The following is a 21,177-nucleotide window of genomic DNA, read 5'->3' on the forward strand; positions in this document are numbered from 1 at the left end:
TGATGGACGCAGTGACTCTCTACGTTTTCTGAGGAGCTCTCAGAGCTGGATGATAAGGCCAATGGCTGGCGAACTCTGAGGCCCATCTCCCTGGAGCTGGCAGGAAAGTGCACCTTCATTTCCAGAGGTTCAGACTCTGGAAGACTCTTACATGAGTGGGAAAATATCCACAGTTTAGCTGTGGTCCACAAAGTGACTCTGTTCCTTTGATCCCAGTGATGGACCTAGAATGAGAGTTCTGGAACAAGAGAGTTTGTGCCAGAAAGCAAATCCCCTCTAGAGAAACCAGTAAGCTTTTTCTTTTACACAAATTTATAACACAGATAATTAACTTCTCAATTATCACGATACTAGGAAATACTTGAAGAAAAGCATGTCCCTGTAAATACTGAAAACAGATACCATCAACAAGAGGCAATTACTTTGAATAAGGCTTAATTCTGTTCAGTCAAGACGTTAGAAATGAGAACTTTAAACATATCTGGCAGAATAAACCGAGAGGCTGAATGTCATTTCCTACTTTTCCCTGGTGTTACTGATATTTTTAGACAGGGAGAAAGCTTTTTTATTTTTCTTTTGAAGGAAGCTGAAAATGAAACAGGATAGCTAAATTCCTAAAACCAAATGTCATGATGAAATGACCTTGTTGGTTTAGCTAACTAGTAATTCCTTCCAGGCATATCTTTCAATCCTTATTTGCTTCACATACAGTATTATATTATTGATGACAGAAAGGGCTATATTAACTCTGACTTGGACAAGAGCTAGAGAAAACAGTAATTCTGATATTAAAATTACTCTTGATGGAACTGGAGCAATCTATTCTCAATAGAATTGGTTGAATATACTATAAAACCTTGGTTTATGACCAAGAGAGGAAATCTTAAGCTTGAGAGTCTTTAAAAATAAATATTTGGCACTTGTCTTTCAACTAATTATGGGAATCTCAGACATATGGGAAAAAAGAATTCAATTTCTTAGAAAATTAAAATGCTTTAAAAAGCTAACCAAAATCTGATTAGAAAATGTTATCAGTGAGGCCTGTAGACACTACCATGTGGCAAGCATGGTATCAAAAAACAAAAGCCTTTGTGCTGTAAAGTTAAGAGCTGGTTGAGAATAATTAAGAAAAAAGAAAATTAAATACATGGATTCATTTTCTTTCCACCAAGAAATAAAATATACCCAAAATGCAAAAGAGCCATAGGACAGGAACAAAGTCTTCAAATATCTCAGTGACAACTGAGGCAGAACACGCTTTCTTTATCCTCAGATGCAGGCCTCCACCATGCAACTGCACAACTCCCTATGTGTCACTTGCCCTGCTGAGTACCACTGAGTGCCATTAAGTAAGACTGGGGGGTACCTCTAGGTGTGGGGACACTGGTGCTTGTCATTATTTTTGGTGAAAAGGCAGATTACCAAACTGGGTGCCATTAAGATTGGAGCACTTCAGAATTAGACAACTGGGATTGGCTCATCAAACCAAAAATTAACTTTGGGTTGTACCAGAACGTGTGCTTTTCTTCAGGAGGCCGATCCCACAGGGACTAGGACGTGGACCCCGTCAGCACTGGTCATGGTAGTGTTACAGATAAAAATATACATGATTCAGAGATAAATGTGGTATAAGGTGCAACCAAACACAACTTGTCTCTAGATAAATGCAAAAGCCTGTAGGGACTTAAACATTATCCTAAATATTCTAAAGCAATCTCCTTTCCCCACAACCCTCTCATATATTTAATATTAAATATGCAAAACTTCAGAGCATACTAGCCAGATAAGACACATTAAAATGAAACATTTGCCCAACAAGGATGCCAAACATTAGGGTTTGTTTTATTGCATGACGTTTGCATGAGAAATAATAATTGAAACTGTAAGGCATCATGCAGTCATAAAAGCTTATTATTAACTGCTTACTAAAGATAGGTGGACATATAATCTAAAATTTAAAAACTAGTTCCAAAAAATTACATAAAAAATTTAACATGATGAGCTTTTAAATATGGTTGATATTTATAGTTTCATGTTGTTAAAAAGTGCTTCAAATGTCTGGAAAGTTGCTGTTCAAAAATGGTGCTGGGGGTAATGTCACATTATAAACTGTAAAAACTAAGTATTTTTATGGAATTAGAAAGCTAATATTGTGATATTCAAACTTACTTGAATCAGTTTTCAATTCTCACTCAAATTAAGTTGATAAAATATTAATAATCTAAAAAACATCTGTTTTCTAACCAACAATAAAAGTCTATTGAATTCAAGTTATGCATGTTGAGTGATCAAATCTCTGAGTAGGCCTGAATGGTGAGACCTGGAACTGCTGTGGGCTGGTTAATCAATGTACTGTGCCATCCAGCGGAAGCCTTCTCCGTAGCCTTGTCTTTTGAGCACGCTGCACATGAAAACTTCTAAGGGCCGGGCATTCAGTTCTTTCAGAGATACATTGCCCTAGGAGAGAAGATGGGCATTATGTTGGGCGACCTCTTAATGAAATAAAAGCCCTACTCCCTAGGAGAGCTGCATCTCAGAGTTCGTACATCTTAGAACAAAGGGGGGCTGTGGTAAAGCCATGGCTGTTCGTCACCCAAGTCCCTTCCCCTAAACACATAGGGCACCTCCTCTCATTCTACTGTAGGACAGATGTCCATTCAGTGGGATAGAGGTGAGCCTGTGAGGTGCACAAGAATGAAAATAATCTGTGACTTTGAAAAAATTCAAGTTACCTGGGACAACTGGCTTCACTAATATTAAAAACAAACATTCTGTGAGTAGATTCATGACCTAACAAGGCGATTCTTAAAATTAATGTGGAGTTGACTTATTAAAAAGAACACACAGAAAACAGACCAAAGTCTACCTTATCTAACGTAACAGTCCCCTTCCACAGGCTGCCATATTGCTCTACTCTGGGATTTTTCAATACTAAGGTCCCTCCCTAAAACAAATCCCAGTAAAAATGAATGCAGAAATAATGTGTGTTAAACCTTAATTATGAAATGTATGTTCGGAAAACCCCATAACTCTGCTATAGCCAAGTATACATTTCATTTTTATCTGTGGGGAACTCTGGACTTAAACACTGAACCAGGGGCCTAAACACACTACTGGTATGCTTAAACATTCAAATATATTATTTAGTGGCTAATTCTGAAAAATTATGACAAAACTTTGAAAGCTTTCATTAAGTTTCCCATATGCATAGGCTGTGACATTTTTTGTATCACTAAGAAAAGGTTGGTGATACTTCCAATACTTTGGCCACCTGATGTGAAAAACTGACTCATTGGAAAAAGATCCTGATGCTGGGAAAGATTGAAAGCAGGAAGAGAAGGGGACGAGAGAGGATGAGATGTTTGGATGGCATCACCGACTCGATGGACAGGAGTCTGAGCAAGCTCCAGGATTTGGTGATGGACAGGGAAGCCTGGCGTGCTGCCGCCCATGAGGCCGCAAAGAGTCAGACACGAATGAGAGACTGAACTGAAGAAAAGGTTTCATTTCATTCAGTGGTAGGAAGAAAACAAATGCGGACATTGAAAAAAGACCCAAATGTACCAATGACATTTTTTAATAAGAAAATGAAAATGGGCTTGTGAAGTTGGACAACAGTAATTTAAAGATGTCTGGTTGGACACCTGAAACTAAGATCAGATCAGATCAGATCAGTCGCTCAGTCATGTCCGACTCTGCGACCCCATGAATCGCAGCACCCCAGGCCTCCCTGTCCATCACCAACTCCTGGAGTTCACTCAGACTCACGTCCATCGAGTCAGTGATGCCATCCAGACATCTCATCCTTTGTTGTCCCCTTCTCCTCCTGCCCCCCATCCCTCCCAGCATCAGTCTTTTCCAATGAGTCAACTCTTCGCATGAGGTGGCTACAGTACTGGAGTTTCAGCTTTAGCATCGTTCCTTCCAAAGAAATCCCAGGGCTGATCTCCTTCAGAATGGACTGGTTGGATCTCCTTGCAGTCCAAGGGACTCGCAAGAGTCTTCTCCAACACCACAGTTCAAAAGCATCAATTCTTCGGAGCTCAGCCTTCTTCACAGTCCAACTCTCACATCCATACATGACCAGAGGAAAAACCATAGCCTTGACTAGACGAACCTTTGTTGACAAAGTAATGTCTCTGCTTTTGAATATGCTCTCTAGGTTGCTCATAACTTTCCTTCCAAGGAGTAAGCGTCTTTTAATTTTATGGCTGCAGTCACCATCTGTAGTGATTTTGGAGCCCAGAAAAATAAAGTCTGACACTGTTTCCACTGTTTCCCCATCTATTTCCCATGAAGTGGTGGGACCGGATGCCATGATCTTCGTTTTCTGAATGTTGAGCTTTAAGCCAACTTTTTCACTCTCCACTTTAACTTTGATTAAGAGGCTTTTGAATTCCTCTTCACTTTCTGCCATAAGGGTGGTATCATCTGCATATCTGAGGTTCTTGATATTTCTCCCGGCAATCTTGATTCCAGCTTGTGTTTCTTCCAGTCCAGCGTTTCTCATGATGTACTCTGCATATAAGTTAAATAAACAGGGTGACAATATACAGCCTTGACGAACTCCTTCTCCTATTTGGAACCAGTCTGTTGTCCATGTCCAGTTCTAACTGTTGCTTCCTGACCTGCATACAAATTTCTCAAGAGGCAGGTCAGGTGGTCTGCTATTCCCATCTCTTTCAGAATTTTCCACAGTTTATTGTGATCCACACAGTCAAAGGCTTTGGCATAGTCAATAAAGCAGAAATAGATGCTTTTCTGGAACTCTCTTGCTTTTTCTATGATCCAGCGGATGTTGGCAATTTGATCTCTGGTTCCTCTGCCTTTTCTAAAACCAGCTTGAACATCAGGAAGTTCACGGTTCACATATTGTTGAAGCCTGGCTTGGAGAATTTTGAGCATTATTTTACTAGCATGTGAGATGAGTCCAATTGTGTGGTAGTTTGAGCATTCTTTGGCATTGCCTTTCTTTGGGATTGGAATGAAAACTGACCTTTTCCAGTCCTGTGTCCACTGCTGAGTTTTCCAAATTTGCTGGCATATTGAGTGTAGCACTTTCACAGCATCATCTTTCAGGATTGGAATAGCTCAATTGGAATTCCATCACCTCCACTAGCTTTGTTCGTAGTGATGCTTTCTAAGGCCCATTTGACTTCACATTCCAGGATGTCTGGCTCTAGGTCCGTGATCACACCATCGTGATTATCTGGGTCATGAAGATCTTTTTTGTACAGTTCTTCTATGTATTCTTGCCGTCTCTTCTTAATATCTTCTGCTTCCGTTAGGTCCATACCATTTCTGTCCTTTATCGAGCTCATCTTTGCACGAAATGTTCCTTTGGTATCTCTGATTTTCTTGAAGACATCCCTAGTCTTTCCCATTCTGTTGTTTTCCTCTATTTTTTTGCATTGATCGCTGAAGGCTTTCTTATCTCTTCTTGCTATTCTTTGGAACTCTGCATTCAGATGTTTATATCTTTCCTTTTCTCCTTTGCTTTTCGCTTCTCTTCTTTTCACAGCTATTTGTAAGGCCTCCCCGGACAGCCATTTTGCTTTTTTTGCATTTCTTTTCTATGGGAATGGTCTTGATCCCTGTCTCTTGTACAATGTCATGAACCTCATTCCATAGTTCATCAGGCACTCTATTGATCAGATCTAGGCCCTTAAATCTATTTCTCACTTCCACTGTATGATCATAAGGGATTTGATTTAGGTCATACCTGAATGGTCTAGTGGTTTTCCCTACTTTCTTCAATTTAAGTCTGAATTTGGCAATAAGGAGTTCATGGTCTGAGCCACAGTCAGCTCCTGGTCTTGTTTTTGCTGACTGTATAGAGCGTCTCCATCTTTGGCTGCAAAGAATATAATCAGTCTGATTTCGGTGTTGACCATCTGGTGATGTCCATGTATAGAGTCTTCTCTTGTGTTGTTGGAAGAGGGTGTTTGTCATGACCAGTGCATTTTCGTGGCAAAACTCATTAGTCTTTGCCCTGCTTCATTCCGTATTCCAAGGCCAAATTTGCCCGTCACTCCAGGTGTTTCTTGACTTCCTACTTTTGCATTCCAGTCCCCTATAATGAAAAGGACATCTTTTTTGGGTGTTAGTTCTAAAAGGTCTTGTAGGTCTTCATAGAACTGTTCAACTTCAGCTTCTTCAGCATTACTGGTTGGGGCATAGACTAGGATTACTGTGATATTGAATGGTTTGCCTTGGAAATGAACAGAGATCATTCTGTCGTTTTTGAGATTGCATCCAAGTACTGCATTTCAGACTCTTTTGTTGACCATGATGGCCACTCCGTTTCTTCTGAGGGATTCCTGCCCGCAGTAGTAGATATAATGGTCATCTGAGTTAAATTCACCCATTCCAGTCCATTTCAGTTTGCTGATTCCTAGAATGTCGACATTCACTCTTGCCATCTCCTGTTTGACTATTTCCAATTTGCCTTGATTCATGGACCTGACATTCCAGGTTCCTATGCAATATTGCTCTTTACAGCATCGGATCTTGCTTCTATCAACCAGTCACATCCACAGCTGGGTATTGTTTTTGCTTTGGCTCCATCCCTTCATTCTTTCTGGAGTTATTTCTCCACTGATCTCCAGTAGCATACTGGGCACCTACTGACCTGGGGAGTTTCTCTTTCAGTATCCTATCATTTTGCCTTTTCATACTGTCAATTATATCCCAATTTAAAAAAAGAAGCCAGACTGCCAATTAGACTGATAAGCATGATTACTGTTAAGGGTAGTATGGGAACAGACCTTTTCAGAAGATTAAGAGTAAATAAAATAAAAAGATATTTGTACTACTGAATGAAGTATTCACACCTGTCAAATTTTTTTTTTTTACCTTTCCTGTTGTCTGACCATATAAACCAAACATCTCTCGCAACCGCTCTTCACTGATGGCTTCAGGCCTGTCAATCTTATTCCCAAGAATCAGTATGGGCACATTAGCAACAGTTTCATCTGTCATTAGTGACTGAAAAAAACAAAGCAAAATGAAAGTTAAGATGTTGATATAAAAGCAACTAAAGGGCTCATTGTGACAAGACAGCAAATGGGCATCAAGGGCTCACTCTATCATATCCTGGCAGTTTGGCTTTCTTTGGTGAACTTTCCCTACATTTTAAAGTGAGCTCAATGATCCCACAGCTCCATCCTTCTGCCTCTCTGTCTCCTTCTGTAAACGCTCACTGTGACTAGCCTCAACACTTTGAAGGTGTGCAGACCTGGTTTCATTTCTAATTCTGCTGCTTTTGAGTTGTGAGATCTTAGACAAATAAGGCTGGCTGAAGTTCAAAGAGAATCTACAATAGTAAGCACCTACCTTACAGAGTTAATCTGAGAATTAAATGAGCTAATATGCATAGTGCCTGGTACAAAGTAGGAACAAAGGAATTCTCTGGCTCTGCTCCATGACCACAGAACTTACCAGGACTTTTCCACGTGAGTAAGTACTTGTTTGCTTGCTCTTGGCAGAAGCATGGTCGGGTCAACCTTCCATCAAATCATGGACCTCCTTTCTCTGTGAGCCCAGGTCTAGCACTGGCCTTGCCTACTGCTCCTGAGCCCCTTTACGAAGCATGTAACCTGGGAGATGGGAGAGGAGGTGGCTACACATGGCCTTGATCACTCCTGGGAATGGTGACAAAGATAGCATGTTATACCATTTCTAGGTTCTAGCCAGCTCCTGGAGAAACCACCTGGAGGACCAGGGGCTTAAGACCAAGCCACTACAGGAATGCAGCAGATACAAAATGAACTACAAGGGCACACACTGCATAGAATGAGCCTAAGCCTTCAGGAAGGAAGTCTCGTTAGTACTCCTCAGTAGCCACAGATACTCCAAGGTACTCCCTCTGCATTCTAAGTAATCTCTGAACTCCACAGATTGTCAGGAGTTACATCAGAGGCTGCAGAAAAGTTACACTCTCATACCTACATCTCTAACCTGTTTTCTCAGGCTTACCAGAGTGATCAACTGGTTAGTTTTAATTATTTAACTTACATCAAGTTCTTCTTTTGATTCTAACAGCCTTTCATGGTCTGCACAATCCACCAGAAATACAATGCCATTGATAGCAGGAAGGTAATTTTTCCACACTCTTCGAGCTAACAAAAACAATCAGGAGTTAGATTTTATTTGCTGGTCAAACCTAGCAGATGGTTTGACGGAACAGTCCAACAAGATATCAAGTGTAATTAGCCCTTAGCTGCTGCTACATCATTATATACTTGTTAATCTTTTACCCAGTATTGCCAAAATCTTTCCAGATGACCAAAGAAGAAATTAAAGGTTTTCCTTAGTTTGGGCAAGTCAAATACTTGAGTCTGCCCCAGTTTACCCATGTCAGAGGAAGAATTAATATTTACTTGCTAATGGACAAGGATGCACATTAAGGCCATCGGAGGGACCACTACTATTTGTTATATGCAGTATCCATTTCTTTTTGACATTTCTAGTTTATCAGTTTTTTGCTAGTGATCAAGTCTGGAGTCAGTGACAGAAGGAAATTAGTATCAGGTTCAGACTTGTTAAGTTAAAAAATAAAGCAAATTGTTCTACTCGTAGAACAAGTTTATGAAACCATTAGGGTGATTTTTTCCATGACATTCTCTTTTAGAAAAGAAAATATTTTTGAGGGTGCCCTAGAGGAAGGTAACCTTTTTCCTCTGGACTTCAGCTTTATAAAACACCTTCATATAGAGATGAAGCCTCAACCTCCATTAGGTTCTAAATCTAATCATTATATTCTAGGAATTAGTTTATGTATATTTTAAACAATTGATGTATATCTCAAATGTGCTTTCTCTAGCCACAACCTTTGTAGTATTCATTATTTATGAATTACCATGTAGTGGGTACTGCTAAGTCCTTTTGGGGATATTAAAAAGTAGCATTTCAATCCCAGAAAGTTTAGTAGAGTCTGAAATAAGACAGTCATTCCAATCTTTAGACATGTATACAAATGTACTAATTGCTAGGTAAGTATAGCCAGCTGGGAGTGGCTTCTCAGAGGAGGCAGCCGCACTTAACATTGAGCCCTGAAAGTGGGTTACCTGTGTGCTGATGGAGACCACGTGAGCACAGAGGTGGAAGAACGAACACCAAGATGGTTTGGTTTGGTTGGAGTAAAGAGCATGACAAAGGGAAGAGTGGGAAATTAAGACTCAAAAAGTAAAGTGTGATCGCATCTTAGAAATCCTGAATACCAGGTCAGTGAGAATGGCCTTTATTTTGTAGGTAATGAGTTAGCCAATGAAGGCTTTTCATATGGAGCAAAAAAAGCAATAACATATTTATAACATGATTATGACAGTAAGAGAGAGGTGGGCTGAAGAAGAGAAAAAATGGAGGCAAAATTTTACTCATATGCTTTATCACCAAAAGCAATTCAGACTTACACTGGAATATCATGAAAATCACCCTTTGCATTTAAAGCATTTATCCAGGGGTGATAATTCCTAAATTTTAAGTCTACTCTGGCTTTCCTTGAATAAAACGAGATTTCATGCACTGTAACATAATGGTCACATTTTTATTAAATAAAATAAAACAACTGTAAGAGTAGTAGATTCTCACCTTGAACATGTCCACCCAGATCAAAAGTTGTAAAGGTCATGCCAGCAATGGTTAGTTCTTCTGAAGCTAAATAATAATACAAAATGTTTTAAAAACATGAAAATTAGAAGTTCATTTCTGGCACATACTGCCACTTAAAGTTTGATTACTTTAATTGCAAATAAGGTCAAATCAAAAAGGAATTCTTTGTTATAACTACTATATTCCATTTCATACTGCCAGTGTAATGCAAGTAGTTGGTAATATTCACTTCTGTTATTCAGTGCCCACGATAAATCCAACTTATTTTTCCTCCTCTATCCAGCTGAAATTGACATTATTTACTGTGAATTCAAGTGACTGGTCTAACCTAATAATTTTTCCTGTAATTCATCTTAAATGATAAAGGTGAAAAAACAGTATTTTCTCATGGCTGTTATATTTCACAGGTGATGGTTTTGGGGCTTCCTACTGGCTCAGACCATGAAGAATCCGTCTGTAATGCTGGAGACCTGGGTTCAATCCCTGGGTTGGGAAGATCCCCTGGAGGGTATGGCAACCCACTCCAGTATTCTTGCCTGGAGAATCCCCCCAGACAGGAGCCTGGCGGGCTACAGTCCATGGGGTTGGCAAAGAGTCAGACACAACTGAGTGACTAAGCACACACACAGTCTTTAATGGCAAACATAATTGTAATAAAAAAATTTGGCTCTTATTTCTTCAAATTTTTTTTCTGATCCCTTACTTTCCCTCCTGGGACTTTAGTGATAGGTTTGCTAGATTGCTTAAATCTTCCATTCTCTCATTATGTTTGTGTTTCCCTTAAACCCTTGAGCATATTCATAACAGCTGTTTTAGTGTTCCTATTTCCTAATTCCATCCTCTTTTTTACTTGTGCCATCAATGTTTTTACTGATTGACTTTTCTTCTATTTAAGGATCACACTTTCCTGCTTCTTTGCATGTCTAATAATTTTTTATTGGATGTTGGATTTTGTTGTATCATTTTCAAGAAAGTTGGACTTTGGGAACTCTCTGGTGGTCCAGTGGTGAAGACTCAGCCATCTCATTGTGGGGACCCTGGTCAGGGAACTAAGATCCTGCAAGCTCCGGGGCACAGTCAAAAAAACCCCCCAAAATAAGCTGGACTTTGTTCTGGCAGGCAGTTAAACTGCTTGCGGATCAGTTTTTAAGTTTTGTTACAGCAGTAAAGTAGCCTTTACTTTGGAGCTAAGTTAGCCTCATTACTAAGATGTACTTTTTTGGAGTAGTCGACAAGGTCTCTTCTTTCTGGCTGGTGGGTATGTGGATTCGTAGCTCCGTGTGAGCTCTGGGAATGAACTGGCTAACCGCTTCACTGTAACTGTTCTTTTGACAGGCTATGTGTAGTTTTACCCTGTGTATGCACAGACTGGTATTCAGCCATGAACATTGCTGGAGTTCTTTCTCTACAGAGCTGTTTGCTCTGTAGTAATCTGCCCAGCAAATTCTAGTCACCTCAGCCTCCCCAAATTCTGGTCTCTTGTCTCCTCAATTCAGTGAGACTACTGGGTTACGTTTGGGTTTCTTCTCCCTACACCATGGTCTTAAAATTAACCCCTGTGATAAAACTTAAAACAGACAAGGGTTTGTTTTTCTTTTCTCAGAAAACATAGCCCTGTGCTAGCTATTGCCCAATATCTGAAAACAGTTGTAGTGTATATTTTTGTCCACTTTTCTAGTCATTTTTAGTGGGAGGGTAATTGCAGCCTCTGTTATTCCCTCACAGACAAAAGCAGAAGGCCGCTACAATTACGGTGAAAGGTTCAGTACAATTGTTAACTATTCAGTATAGCTATGAGACCCCAGAGTAGTTTATCTTGCTAAAAAATTCTGTAGGAAGACTGCCAGGTGAATGAATAATTAACACAATTTGTGTTCAAAGCATGATCCTTTCCATTAGGAAAAGATAATGCTTGGACATGGCTGGCAAACTATCTCTGTGATTACAATCTCTGGTACACTCCCTGCTTTATAAAATGAGTCCCAATTTGATTATGATACAGAACACTGTTAACATCCCAGCAAGTTCCCTCTTGCCCCTGCCGAGTCAGCCCACACCTCCATTCCCAGAAGCAAGCACTGATCTGGATTCTGTCATCACAGGTTTGTTTTGCCTGTTTTAGAATTTTACATAAATGGCATCATATAGAACTTTTGTGACCAGCCTCTTCCATGCAATATAATACGCACTGTGTGGATCTGTGCTTTATTGCTCTTTTTGTTGAATAGAATTCCATTGTTTGTGCATTCTTTTTATGAAGGCCATCTGAACTGCTTCCAGTTTGGAGTTAATACAGGTAAAGCTGGTACAACAAATATTCCTGTATGAGGATTTTGGTGAACATATTTTTTCATTTTTCCAAGATAAATATCAGCAGTGGAACTGCCAGATCATAGGGTAGATACATGTTACCTTTCTCCCATATTCATTAAAAAAATTTTTTATTGGAGTATGGTTGATTTATAGTATTGTGTTAGTTTCAGGTGTACAGCGAAGTGAATCATATGTATTTATCCATTCTTTTTCAGATTCTTTTCCCATACAGGTTATTACAGAATATTGAGTAGAGTTCCCTGTACTATACAGTAGGCTCTTGTTAGTTACCTATTTTATATATAGTGGTGTGTATATGTTAATCCATATCTCCTAATTTATTACTTGTCCCATGTTTCCCCTTTGATAAACCATAAATTTGACTTCAAGATCTGTGAGTCTGTTTTGTAAATAAGTACATTTGTATCACTTTTTACTAGATTCCACATATGGCTGATACCATATATTTGTCTTTGTCTGACTTACTTCACTTAGTATGATAATCTCTAGGTCCATCCATGTTGCTGCAGATGGCATTGTTTCATTCTTTTTTATGGCTGAGTAATCAATCCCTGGGTTGGGAAGAGACCCTGGAGAGGAAAACAGCAACCAACTCCAGTTTCCTTGCCTGGGAAATGCCATGGATAGAGGAGCGTGGCAGGCTACAGTCCATGGGGTCACAAACAGTTGGACACAACTGAGTTGACTAAACAACAACAACATTCCATTGTATATATGTACTACATCTTCTTTATCCATTCCTCTGTTGATGGACATTTGGGTTGCTTCCATGTCCTGACTATTCTAAACAGTGCTGCAGTGAACACTGGGGAGCATGTATCGTTTTAATTATAGTTTTTCTCCAGATATATGCCCAGGAGTGAGACTGTTGAACCATATGGTAGTTCTATATTTAGTTTTTTAAGGAACTGTCATACTGTTCTCCAAAATAGTTGTACCAATTTACATTCCCACCAACAATGTAAGAGGGTTACCTTTTCTCCAAACCCTCTCCAGCCTTTATTGTTTGTAGATTTTTCTGATGATGGCCATTATGACTGATGTGAGGTGATACCTCACTGTAGTTTTGATTTGCATTTCTCTAATAATTAGTGATGTTGAATGCCTGTTCATGTGCCTTTTTGCCATCTGTCATCTTTGAAGAAATGTCTATGTAGATCTTCTGCCCATTTTTTGATTGGGTTGTTTGTTTTCTTGACATTGAGCTGCATGAGCTGTTTGTATATTTTGGAGATTAATCCCTTGTCAGTCTCTTTGCAACTATTTTCTCCTATTCTGTGGCTTGTTTTTTATTTTGTTTATGGTTTCTTTTGCTATACAAAAGCTTTTAAGCTTAATTAGACCCTATTTGTTTATTTTTATTTTCATTACTCTAGAAGTCGATCAAAAAAGATACTGCTGAGATTTATGTCAGAGAGTGTTCTGCCTACATTTTCCTCTAAGAGTTTTATAGTATCCAGTCTTATATTTAGATCTTTAATCCATTTTGAGTTTATTTTTGGTATGGTGTTAGAGAGTATTTTTAATTTCATTCTTTTTTTTTCTTTCATGTTTTCTTGTTTTCTTAAATCTTACTAGTATTCCTTAAGGAATAAACACACAGGTGAGTAGGCTACAGTGAAGAAATCTTTTTATAAGAAAGTTAAGACATTAAAAGATATTTCCAGGTATTATCTTCAGTGATGTTTCTTATCTTTTTTCTGGGACTCCAGGTAATATTCAGCCCCTACAGCTACCACAAATGCAGCAAATCCCCACTTGAATGCTTTTAATAATGCTCCAACAAAGGAAACTTTATTTGCAAAGCCACCCATGTATCTCCAAGCTTCATTGCGGCCCCATGGATCCCTTAGTCCTTGTGTGGCCAGTTTCTCCTGGACGGTTTCTAATGGTGTCCCTTCTATCTTCCATTGTTTATAATCTGGAAGTTCCATTTTACTAGGACCTTGTTCATGTCCATGTCTGTGGGCCATGTCTGACAGCAATCTGACCTCTCAGGACACTCAAGATTCACTAATTTCATTCTTAAAAATACGGAACGCTTCACAAATTTGTGTGTCATCCTTCTGCAGGGACCATGCTTATTTCTCTGTGTCTTTCTAATTTTAATATATGTGCTGATGAAGAGAGTACACATAATGCTTTTGATTAACTGAAAAATATAAGCTAAAATGAATATGAGATGCAGGAATGTTGAGATAACATGTTTTGTGCCACTGTTTTTACTCCTAGTACTTAGAACAATGTCTGACATAAAGCAAGTGCTCAAAAAATATTTGCTGAATATATTAAAAAGAACATAAAATTTTAAAAGTGACTTATACCTAACATTAAGACCACTGTGTAATATCTTCCAATTCTGCTATTTTTGCAGATAATTTTATATACTCAATTTCACCATGATTTTTCTTTTAACAGTTTTGTTCTTGTATCAGAATCTTATTTGTCAAGCCCCACTTTCTTCCCCTAATGTAAAAAAAAACTTTCAATTTTATGAAATCTTCCTTTTCCAATGATTCACTAACAGTTTTAGAGATAAAATGGTAGTTTGTTTTGTTCTGTTTTCCTGCCTTGTTCTTAGTATATTTACGGAATTAAATTAACTGTTGTATTATTTAATTTTTAGTCCAATTCTCAACTTTGTACTCATTTTTAAGGCCAACACTCATTATTTAAAAATCTGTGGGTTAGCTTGTCTTAAACTCTCTGTGTAGTTGATTCATAGTCTTTTCAAGAGTAAAACAAGTTCAGAAGTTTTTGTTGTTGTGCTATGCAACATGTGGAAAATTAGTTCCCCAACCAAGGACTGAATCTGTGTGACCCCACAGTGGAAGCTCAGACTTTAAACCACTGGACTTCCAGGGAAGTCCCCCACAGGTATTTTAAAATTAGACTTCTGTTTCTAATTTTAAAGTGACTAATTCTGTCACTTTAACTTGACTCTCTCAACAGTACCTATTACATAATCTTATTAAGAATGATACGTATTAAGTGATTTACAGAATCATTATTAATGTCTTTCGGTTGGCTTTCTAAAAGAAAGCACAGTGAATTATTTTTTAATTACTTTAACACTTTCTAGGGAATTCCCTGGTGGTCCAGTGGTTAAGACTTGGCGCTTTCACTGCTGTGGGTTCAGGTTCAATCCCTGATTGAGGGACTAAGATCCTGCAAGCCATGGGGCCTGGCCAAAAACAAAAGAAAACCTTCTATAAGTGTATCAATATATGCTTGGTTTTTGGAATAAAAATTCTATGGTCTTTATGTTAGAAACAGTTCAGGTTGTTAGAACTAGAAAAATAACTGGTTAATAAGTTAAGAGCTACAGCAAAGTATAAGACTATAATCTGTCCACTGAATAATGATTAAAATAATACAGTTCTAAAATTTGAAAGAAATTTAGGTTATATAAGAAAGGTAATGCTGACTATTTATAACCTAAACAATATGTGGTTGAATATACTATCATAACCCCTGAGACAATAACTTTTTAACTCCTCTAGTTGGACAAAGGTATACTAACTATAAGACGATATGAGTATTATTTCAAGATCTAAATATACTCCCTGGAGTTGGGTCACTTATCATTTACTATATTAAGAACAAGTGAAATGATCATCATTTATCCACCAAAAAACAAACAACCCTTTTGGTTAGGGCCTGTGAACGGGAATCGCTTCATCAAGTAACGCCCTGTATGGAGAACGCACTTACTGGGATGTAACGTGGGCACGTGCTGTCCGAGTCTGTCATCTTTTAGCATGTGTAGCAACGTTGTTTTTCCTGCATTATCCAATCCAAGAAATACCAATTTACCAGTTTTCTTATATAATCCTGCAGAGTAAGAGCTATGATTAGTCAGTGATAGCCCACACAGGTTATAGAAATAAAGTGACTTTAAATAAAAGTATAATATAATCTTCACAATTTAGTTATTTGGATACTTTTCCGAATTATCCCAGATTTTTGATAAAGAGACACTTATTAACCTTTTGAACTTCTAATATTTTATAAATTGGCCTGAAAAAGCTTGGATTTCTAACCAATATTTAGTTTTGAAGAGCTATTTTAAATCTATTATGATTTGGGACATCACATCATTATAAAACTAAACTTTGCCCCAGTCAATGCATGTGTGTGACCTAAACTTATCTTGCAATACCAAAATGCCAGTTCCCTTGATGATTTAACTTAAATCCTCTTTTAATTTATCCCTTGACAAATATTTGTGCCCTCTACTAGAGAAACATAAAGTACTTGAGATTATATATTTATGAAGCTAGACCAAAAGAAAAATTAGAGTTTTCATTTTTTTCACAGGTAAAAATAAATTGTTTTGACAATCAAAACTACAGTGAGTTTTTTTCAGTAAAAAAAGTTTAGTTCCCTGTCAAATTTACCTGAGAATAAGGTTAAACTATTCACATGACTGTGTAAAACTAAGCAACAACAAAAATATCCAAGCACATGATTTTAAATATATCAATCAAGCACTGACACAGTGATAAACAGATAAAGACAGCACTGACTAGACTACATTTATTGCAGAATTCCATATTGAGCTTTTTATATATATACTTTAAAGGCTTTTCTTAGAGCACTTTTAGGTTTACAACAAAACTCAAAGGAAGGTACAGATATTTCCCATATACCTCTGGTCCCCACATATATCCCCACATATTTTGTCCTCTCCCCCAAAAGACGACAGAAGTTTAGTGACTTACGTCCATCATTATGCAGAATATTTTCACTGCCCTAAAAAGTCTCTGTACTCTGCCTGTATATCCACCCTACCCACTGCCCAGCAACCACTCATCTTTTTATGGTCTCCATATTTTTGCCTTCTCTAGAATGTCATGTAGTTGGAATCACACAATATGTAGCTTTTCAGATTGGCTTCTTCCACTCAGTAATATGCATGTAAGGTTTCTCCATGTATTTTCATGGCTTGATAGCCCATTTTCTTTCTCATGCTAGACAGTATTCCATTATCTAGCTATACCATAGTTCATTTATCCATCCACCCACTAAAGGACATCTTGGTTGCTTCCATGTTTTGGCAATTATGGCTAAAGCTGCTATAAATATCTGTGTGCAGGTTTCTGGATGGATGTAAGTTTTCAGTTCCTTTGGGTAAATGCCAAGGAGCACAACTGTTGGACGGAATGGTAAGAGTATGTTTACTTTCATAAGAGAACAACAAACTGTCTTCCAAAGTGGTTATACCATTTTGTATTACCACCAGTAATGAATAAGAATTCCTGTTGTTTCACATCCTCACCAACATTTGGTATTCTCAGCATCTGAATTTGGGGCATTCTAATAGGTGTGCAGTAGTATTGAACTTTATTTTATAGGAATATATGAGGACAGGGAACACAGTAGCAACTCAAAAAATTTAATCAATAAGTGAAAATTTTAAGATATTAGGCAGTTACAGATTGGGCTATCCATTTTCTAGTAAGTTCATGCCAAAATAACATTTAGTTATATACTCACATTTAAGTTTAAGAAGTAAATTTTTTTTCAAGGCCTAATCACCTATCGACCAACAACCTGGATCCTAAGGAGAAAATTATCTTCCAGTCATTTGAGCTGGGATACTACAGCTCTCCTTTAATTATGAGTCAGTTCAGTTCAGTCCCTCAGTCGTGTCTGACTCTTTTGCGACCCCGTGAATCGCAGCACGCCAGGCCTCCCTGTCCATCACCATCTCCCGGAGTTCACTCAAACTCACATCCTTTGAGTCGGTGATGCCATCCAGCCATCTCATCCTCTGTCGTCCCCTTTTCCTCCTGCCCCCAATCCCTCCCAGCATCAGAGTCTTTTCCAATGAGTCAACTCTTTGCATGAAGTGGCCAAAATACTGGAGTTTCAGCTTTAGCATCATTCCTTCCAAAGAACATCCAGGGCTGATCTCCTTTATAATGAACTAGTTGGATCTCCTTGCAGTCCAAGGGACTCTTAAGAGTCTTCTCCAACACCACAGTTCAAAAGCATCAATTCTTCGGCACTCGGCTTTCTTCACAGTCCAACTCTCACATCCATACATGACCACAGGAAAAACCATAGCCTTGACTAGACGGACCTTTGTTGGCAAAGTAATGTCTCTGCTTTTCAATATGCTATCTAGGTTGGTCATAACTTTCCTTCCAAGGAGTAAGCGTCTTTTAATTTCATGGATGCAGTAACCATCTGCAGTGATTTTGGAGCCCCCAAAAATAAAGTCTGACACTGTTTCCACTGTTTCCCCATCCATTTCCCATGAAGTGATGGGACCGGATGCCATGATCTTCATTTTCTGAATGTTGAGCTTTAAGCCAACTTTTTCACTCTCCTCTTTCACTTTCATCAAGAGGCTTTTGAGTTCCTCTTCACTTTCTGCCATAAGGGTGGTATCATCTGCATATCTGAGGTTATTGATATTTCTCCCGGCAATCTTGATTCCAGCTTGTGATTCTTCCAGCCCAGCGTTTCTCATGATGTACTCTGCATATAAGTTAAATAAGCAGGGTGACAATGTACAGCCTTGACGTATTCCTTTTCCTATTTGGAACCAGTCGTGAATACTGATTAATAATCTCCCTAACATTTCTATTTCTTAAAAGGTTTCTACATAGATTGCTTCTAACCAATGCACTTACCACCCTAGCTTTTAAATAGTAAAAGTGTACCGGATAAGATTCCAAAGGGGAACAGCTAGAGCATTTAATCGTTCAACTGGATTGAACTAAGTTTCTGTTCTGTGGTAGGCACTGTTAAACACTTGCATACATTATTTCACTTAATCCTCAACTCTGTATAGGGGCATCATTATTGTCTTTTTTACAGAGGAGTAATGAAGACTCAATTAACTTATTTACTCAAATGCTAAAGTCAGGTCTGAGATTTGAACCCATGTCTGTGATCACTGACCTAGAGCCAGATATCCTGGAATGTGAAGTCAAGTGGGCCTTAGAAAGCATCACTACGAACAAAGCTAGTGGAGGTGATGGAATTCCAGTTGAGCGATTTCAAATCCTGAAAGATGATGCTGCGAAAGTGCTGCACTCAATATGCCAGCAAATCTGGAAAACTCAGCAGTGGCCACAGGACTGGAAAAGGTCAGTTTTCATTCCAATCCCAAAGAAAGGCAATGCCAAAGAATGCTCAAACTACCGCACAATTGGACTCATCTCACACGCTAGTAAAGTAATGCTCAAAATTCTCCAAGCCAGGCTTCAGCAATATGTGAACCGTGAACTTCCTGATGTTCAAGCTGGTTTTAGAAAAGGCAGAGGAACCAGAGATCAAATTGCCAACATCTGCTGGATCATCGAAAAAGCAAGAGAGTTCCAGAAAAACATCTATTTCTGCTTTATTGACTATGCCAAAGCCTTTGACTGTGTGGATCACAATAAACTGTGGGAAATTCTGAAAGAGATGGGCATACCAGACCACCTGACCTGCCTCTTGAGAAACCTGTATGCAGATCAGGAAGCAACAGTTAGAACTGGACATGGACAACAGATTGGTTCCAAGTAGGAAAAGGAGTACGTCAAGGCTGTATACTGTCACCCTGCTTATTCAACTTATATGCAGAGTACATCATGAGAAACGCTGGACTGGAAGAAGCACAAGCTGGAATCAAGATTGCCGGGAGAAATATCAAGAACCTCAGATATGCAGATGATACCACCCTTATGGCAGAAAGTGAAGAGGAACTCAAAAGCCTCTTGATGAAAGAGGAGAGTGGAAAAGTTGGCTTAAAGCTCAACATTCAGAAAACGAAGATCATGGCATCTGGTCCCATCACTTCATGGGAAATGGATGGGGAAACAGTGGAAACAGTGTCAGACTTTATTTTTGGGGGCTTCAAAATCACTGCAGATGGTGACTGCATCCATGAAATTAAAAGACGCTTACTCCTTGGAAGGAAAGTTATGACCAACCTAGATAGCATATTCAAAAGCAGAGACATTACCTTGCCAACAAAGGTTCGTCTAGTCAAGGCTATGGTTTTTCCTCTGGTCATGTATGGATGTGAGAGTTGGACTGTGAAGAAGGCCGAGCACCAAAGAATTGATGCTTTTGAACTGTGGTGTTGGAGAAGACTCTTAAGAGTCCCTTGGACTGCAAGGAGATCCAACTAGTCCATTATAAAGGAGATCAGCCCTGGGTGTTCTTTGGAAGGAATGATGCTAAAGCTGAAACTCCAGTACTTTGGCCACCTCATGCAAAGAGTTGACTCATTGGAAAAGACTGATGCTGGGAGGGATGGGGGGCAGGAGGAGAAGGGGACGACAGAGGATGAGATGGCTGGATGGCATCACTGACTCGATGGACGTGAGTCTGGGTGAACTCCGGGAGCTGGTGATGGACAGGGAGGCCTGGGGTGCTGCGATTCACGGGGTTGCAAAGAGTCGGACACGACTGAACTGAACTGAACTGATCCCAGACCTTTGGTTCATTTCCATTTCTCTACACTGCCTCCTGATATTAGCACTATTAACTTTCTTGTTCCTGACTGTGATGCAGTCTTTTTTGCCTTTTCAGCATAATTCAGGATAGATTCATTGTTCTGTAAACTGAGATACAGATTCCAACCTGTTACAATCCAAAACATCAGCAAAATAAAGTTTAAAAACCCCTATTTCTGACCCATTTCTTACAAATACGTGACAAAATAAGAATTCTCTTGGAGGTAGTATAGCAACATCTGACATTTGACCTGTGGTAGAGCAACAGTATAAAAATAATGTGAGGAATTTTATTTTTAAAACGTAAAGGAAAACATCCTGAGTTTTTTTTAAATTTGCAAATATTAAGGTTCAACTAAGAAATAAAAATACAGTGACAAAATTTGATCTTATACTTTTATCCTTTTAATATATAGTAGTCAAAATTTATATTTCCCAAGCAAGATTTACTTCCTCAGTTAAGATTATGTTTGTGGAGAAAGAAATATTTATAAAAAAGATATCATTCCATAAGTACAGTTTGAACTATGTTTATCAATCTGTAATTACATGAAATGCTTCTCTTTCTGCCAATTCAAATTAGAGCAAAATTTGAAAATGGGACTAGAAATATTTTTGTAATTATTGCAATAGTAAAGTTGTGTATATCTCAACATAAAAGTTAATCAAAAGTCTGTCTTTGGGGGAAAAAAAGCCTGTTTCACTGAAAAATGTGAGAAGTCAAGGGTGTCAATAAAAGAACATTTTTCCTATCTGTAAAATCTATAAAGAG

At 38.5% G+C, this 21,177-nt stretch overlaps 2 protein-coding genes and 1 non-coding gene across 3 annotated transcripts in view; all 3 read right to left on the reverse strand.

Moving 5' to 3' along the window:
- Positions 1-1,821: 1,821 nt before the first annotated feature.
- Positions 1,822-21,177, reverse strand: part of SAR1B (secretion associated Ras related GTPase 1B) — a 30,227-nt gene continuing 10,871 nt past the window's right edge. Inside the window, exons 3-7 of the mRNA NM_001035315.2 lie at positions 15,661-15,780; positions 9,592-9,657; positions 8,017-8,120; positions 6,856-6,987; positions 1,822-2,457 (exon numbers count right to left, since the gene is read on the reverse strand). Coding sequence (NP_001030392.1) covers positions 2,341-2,457; positions 6,856-6,987; positions 8,017-8,120; positions 9,592-9,657; positions 15,661-15,780 — 539 coding nt within the window. The 3' untranslated portion in view covers positions 1,822-2,340. The remainder of the gene's footprint in view (positions 2,458-6,855; positions 6,988-8,016; positions 8,121-9,591; positions 9,658-15,660; positions 15,781-21,177) is intronic.
- Positions 13,560-13,951, reverse strand: LOC101907294 (NADH dehydrogenase [ubiquinone] 1 beta subcomplex subunit 3-like). Its single transcript, XM_059888893.1, has one exon. It carries the CDS (start codon positions 13,917-13,919, stop codon positions 13,623-13,625), a length of 297 nt encoding a protein of 98 aa, XP_059744876.1. The 5' UTR covers positions 13,920-13,951; the 3' UTR covers positions 13,560-13,622.
- LOC112447578 (U6 spliceosomal RNA) lies at positions 13,974-14,079 on the reverse strand. Its single transcript, XR_003035778.1, has one exon. It is a non-coding gene; the product is annotated as a U6 spliceosomal RNA (small nuclear RNA).

Source organism: Bos taurus, chromosome 7 (assembly GCF_002263795.3).
Source record: "Bos taurus isolate L1 Dominette 01449 registration number 42190680 breed Hereford chromosome 7, ARS-UCD2.0, whole genome shotgun sequence".
NCBI classification, from domain to species: domain Eukaryota; kingdom Metazoa; phylum Chordata; class Mammalia; order Artiodactyla; family Bovidae; genus Bos; species Bos taurus.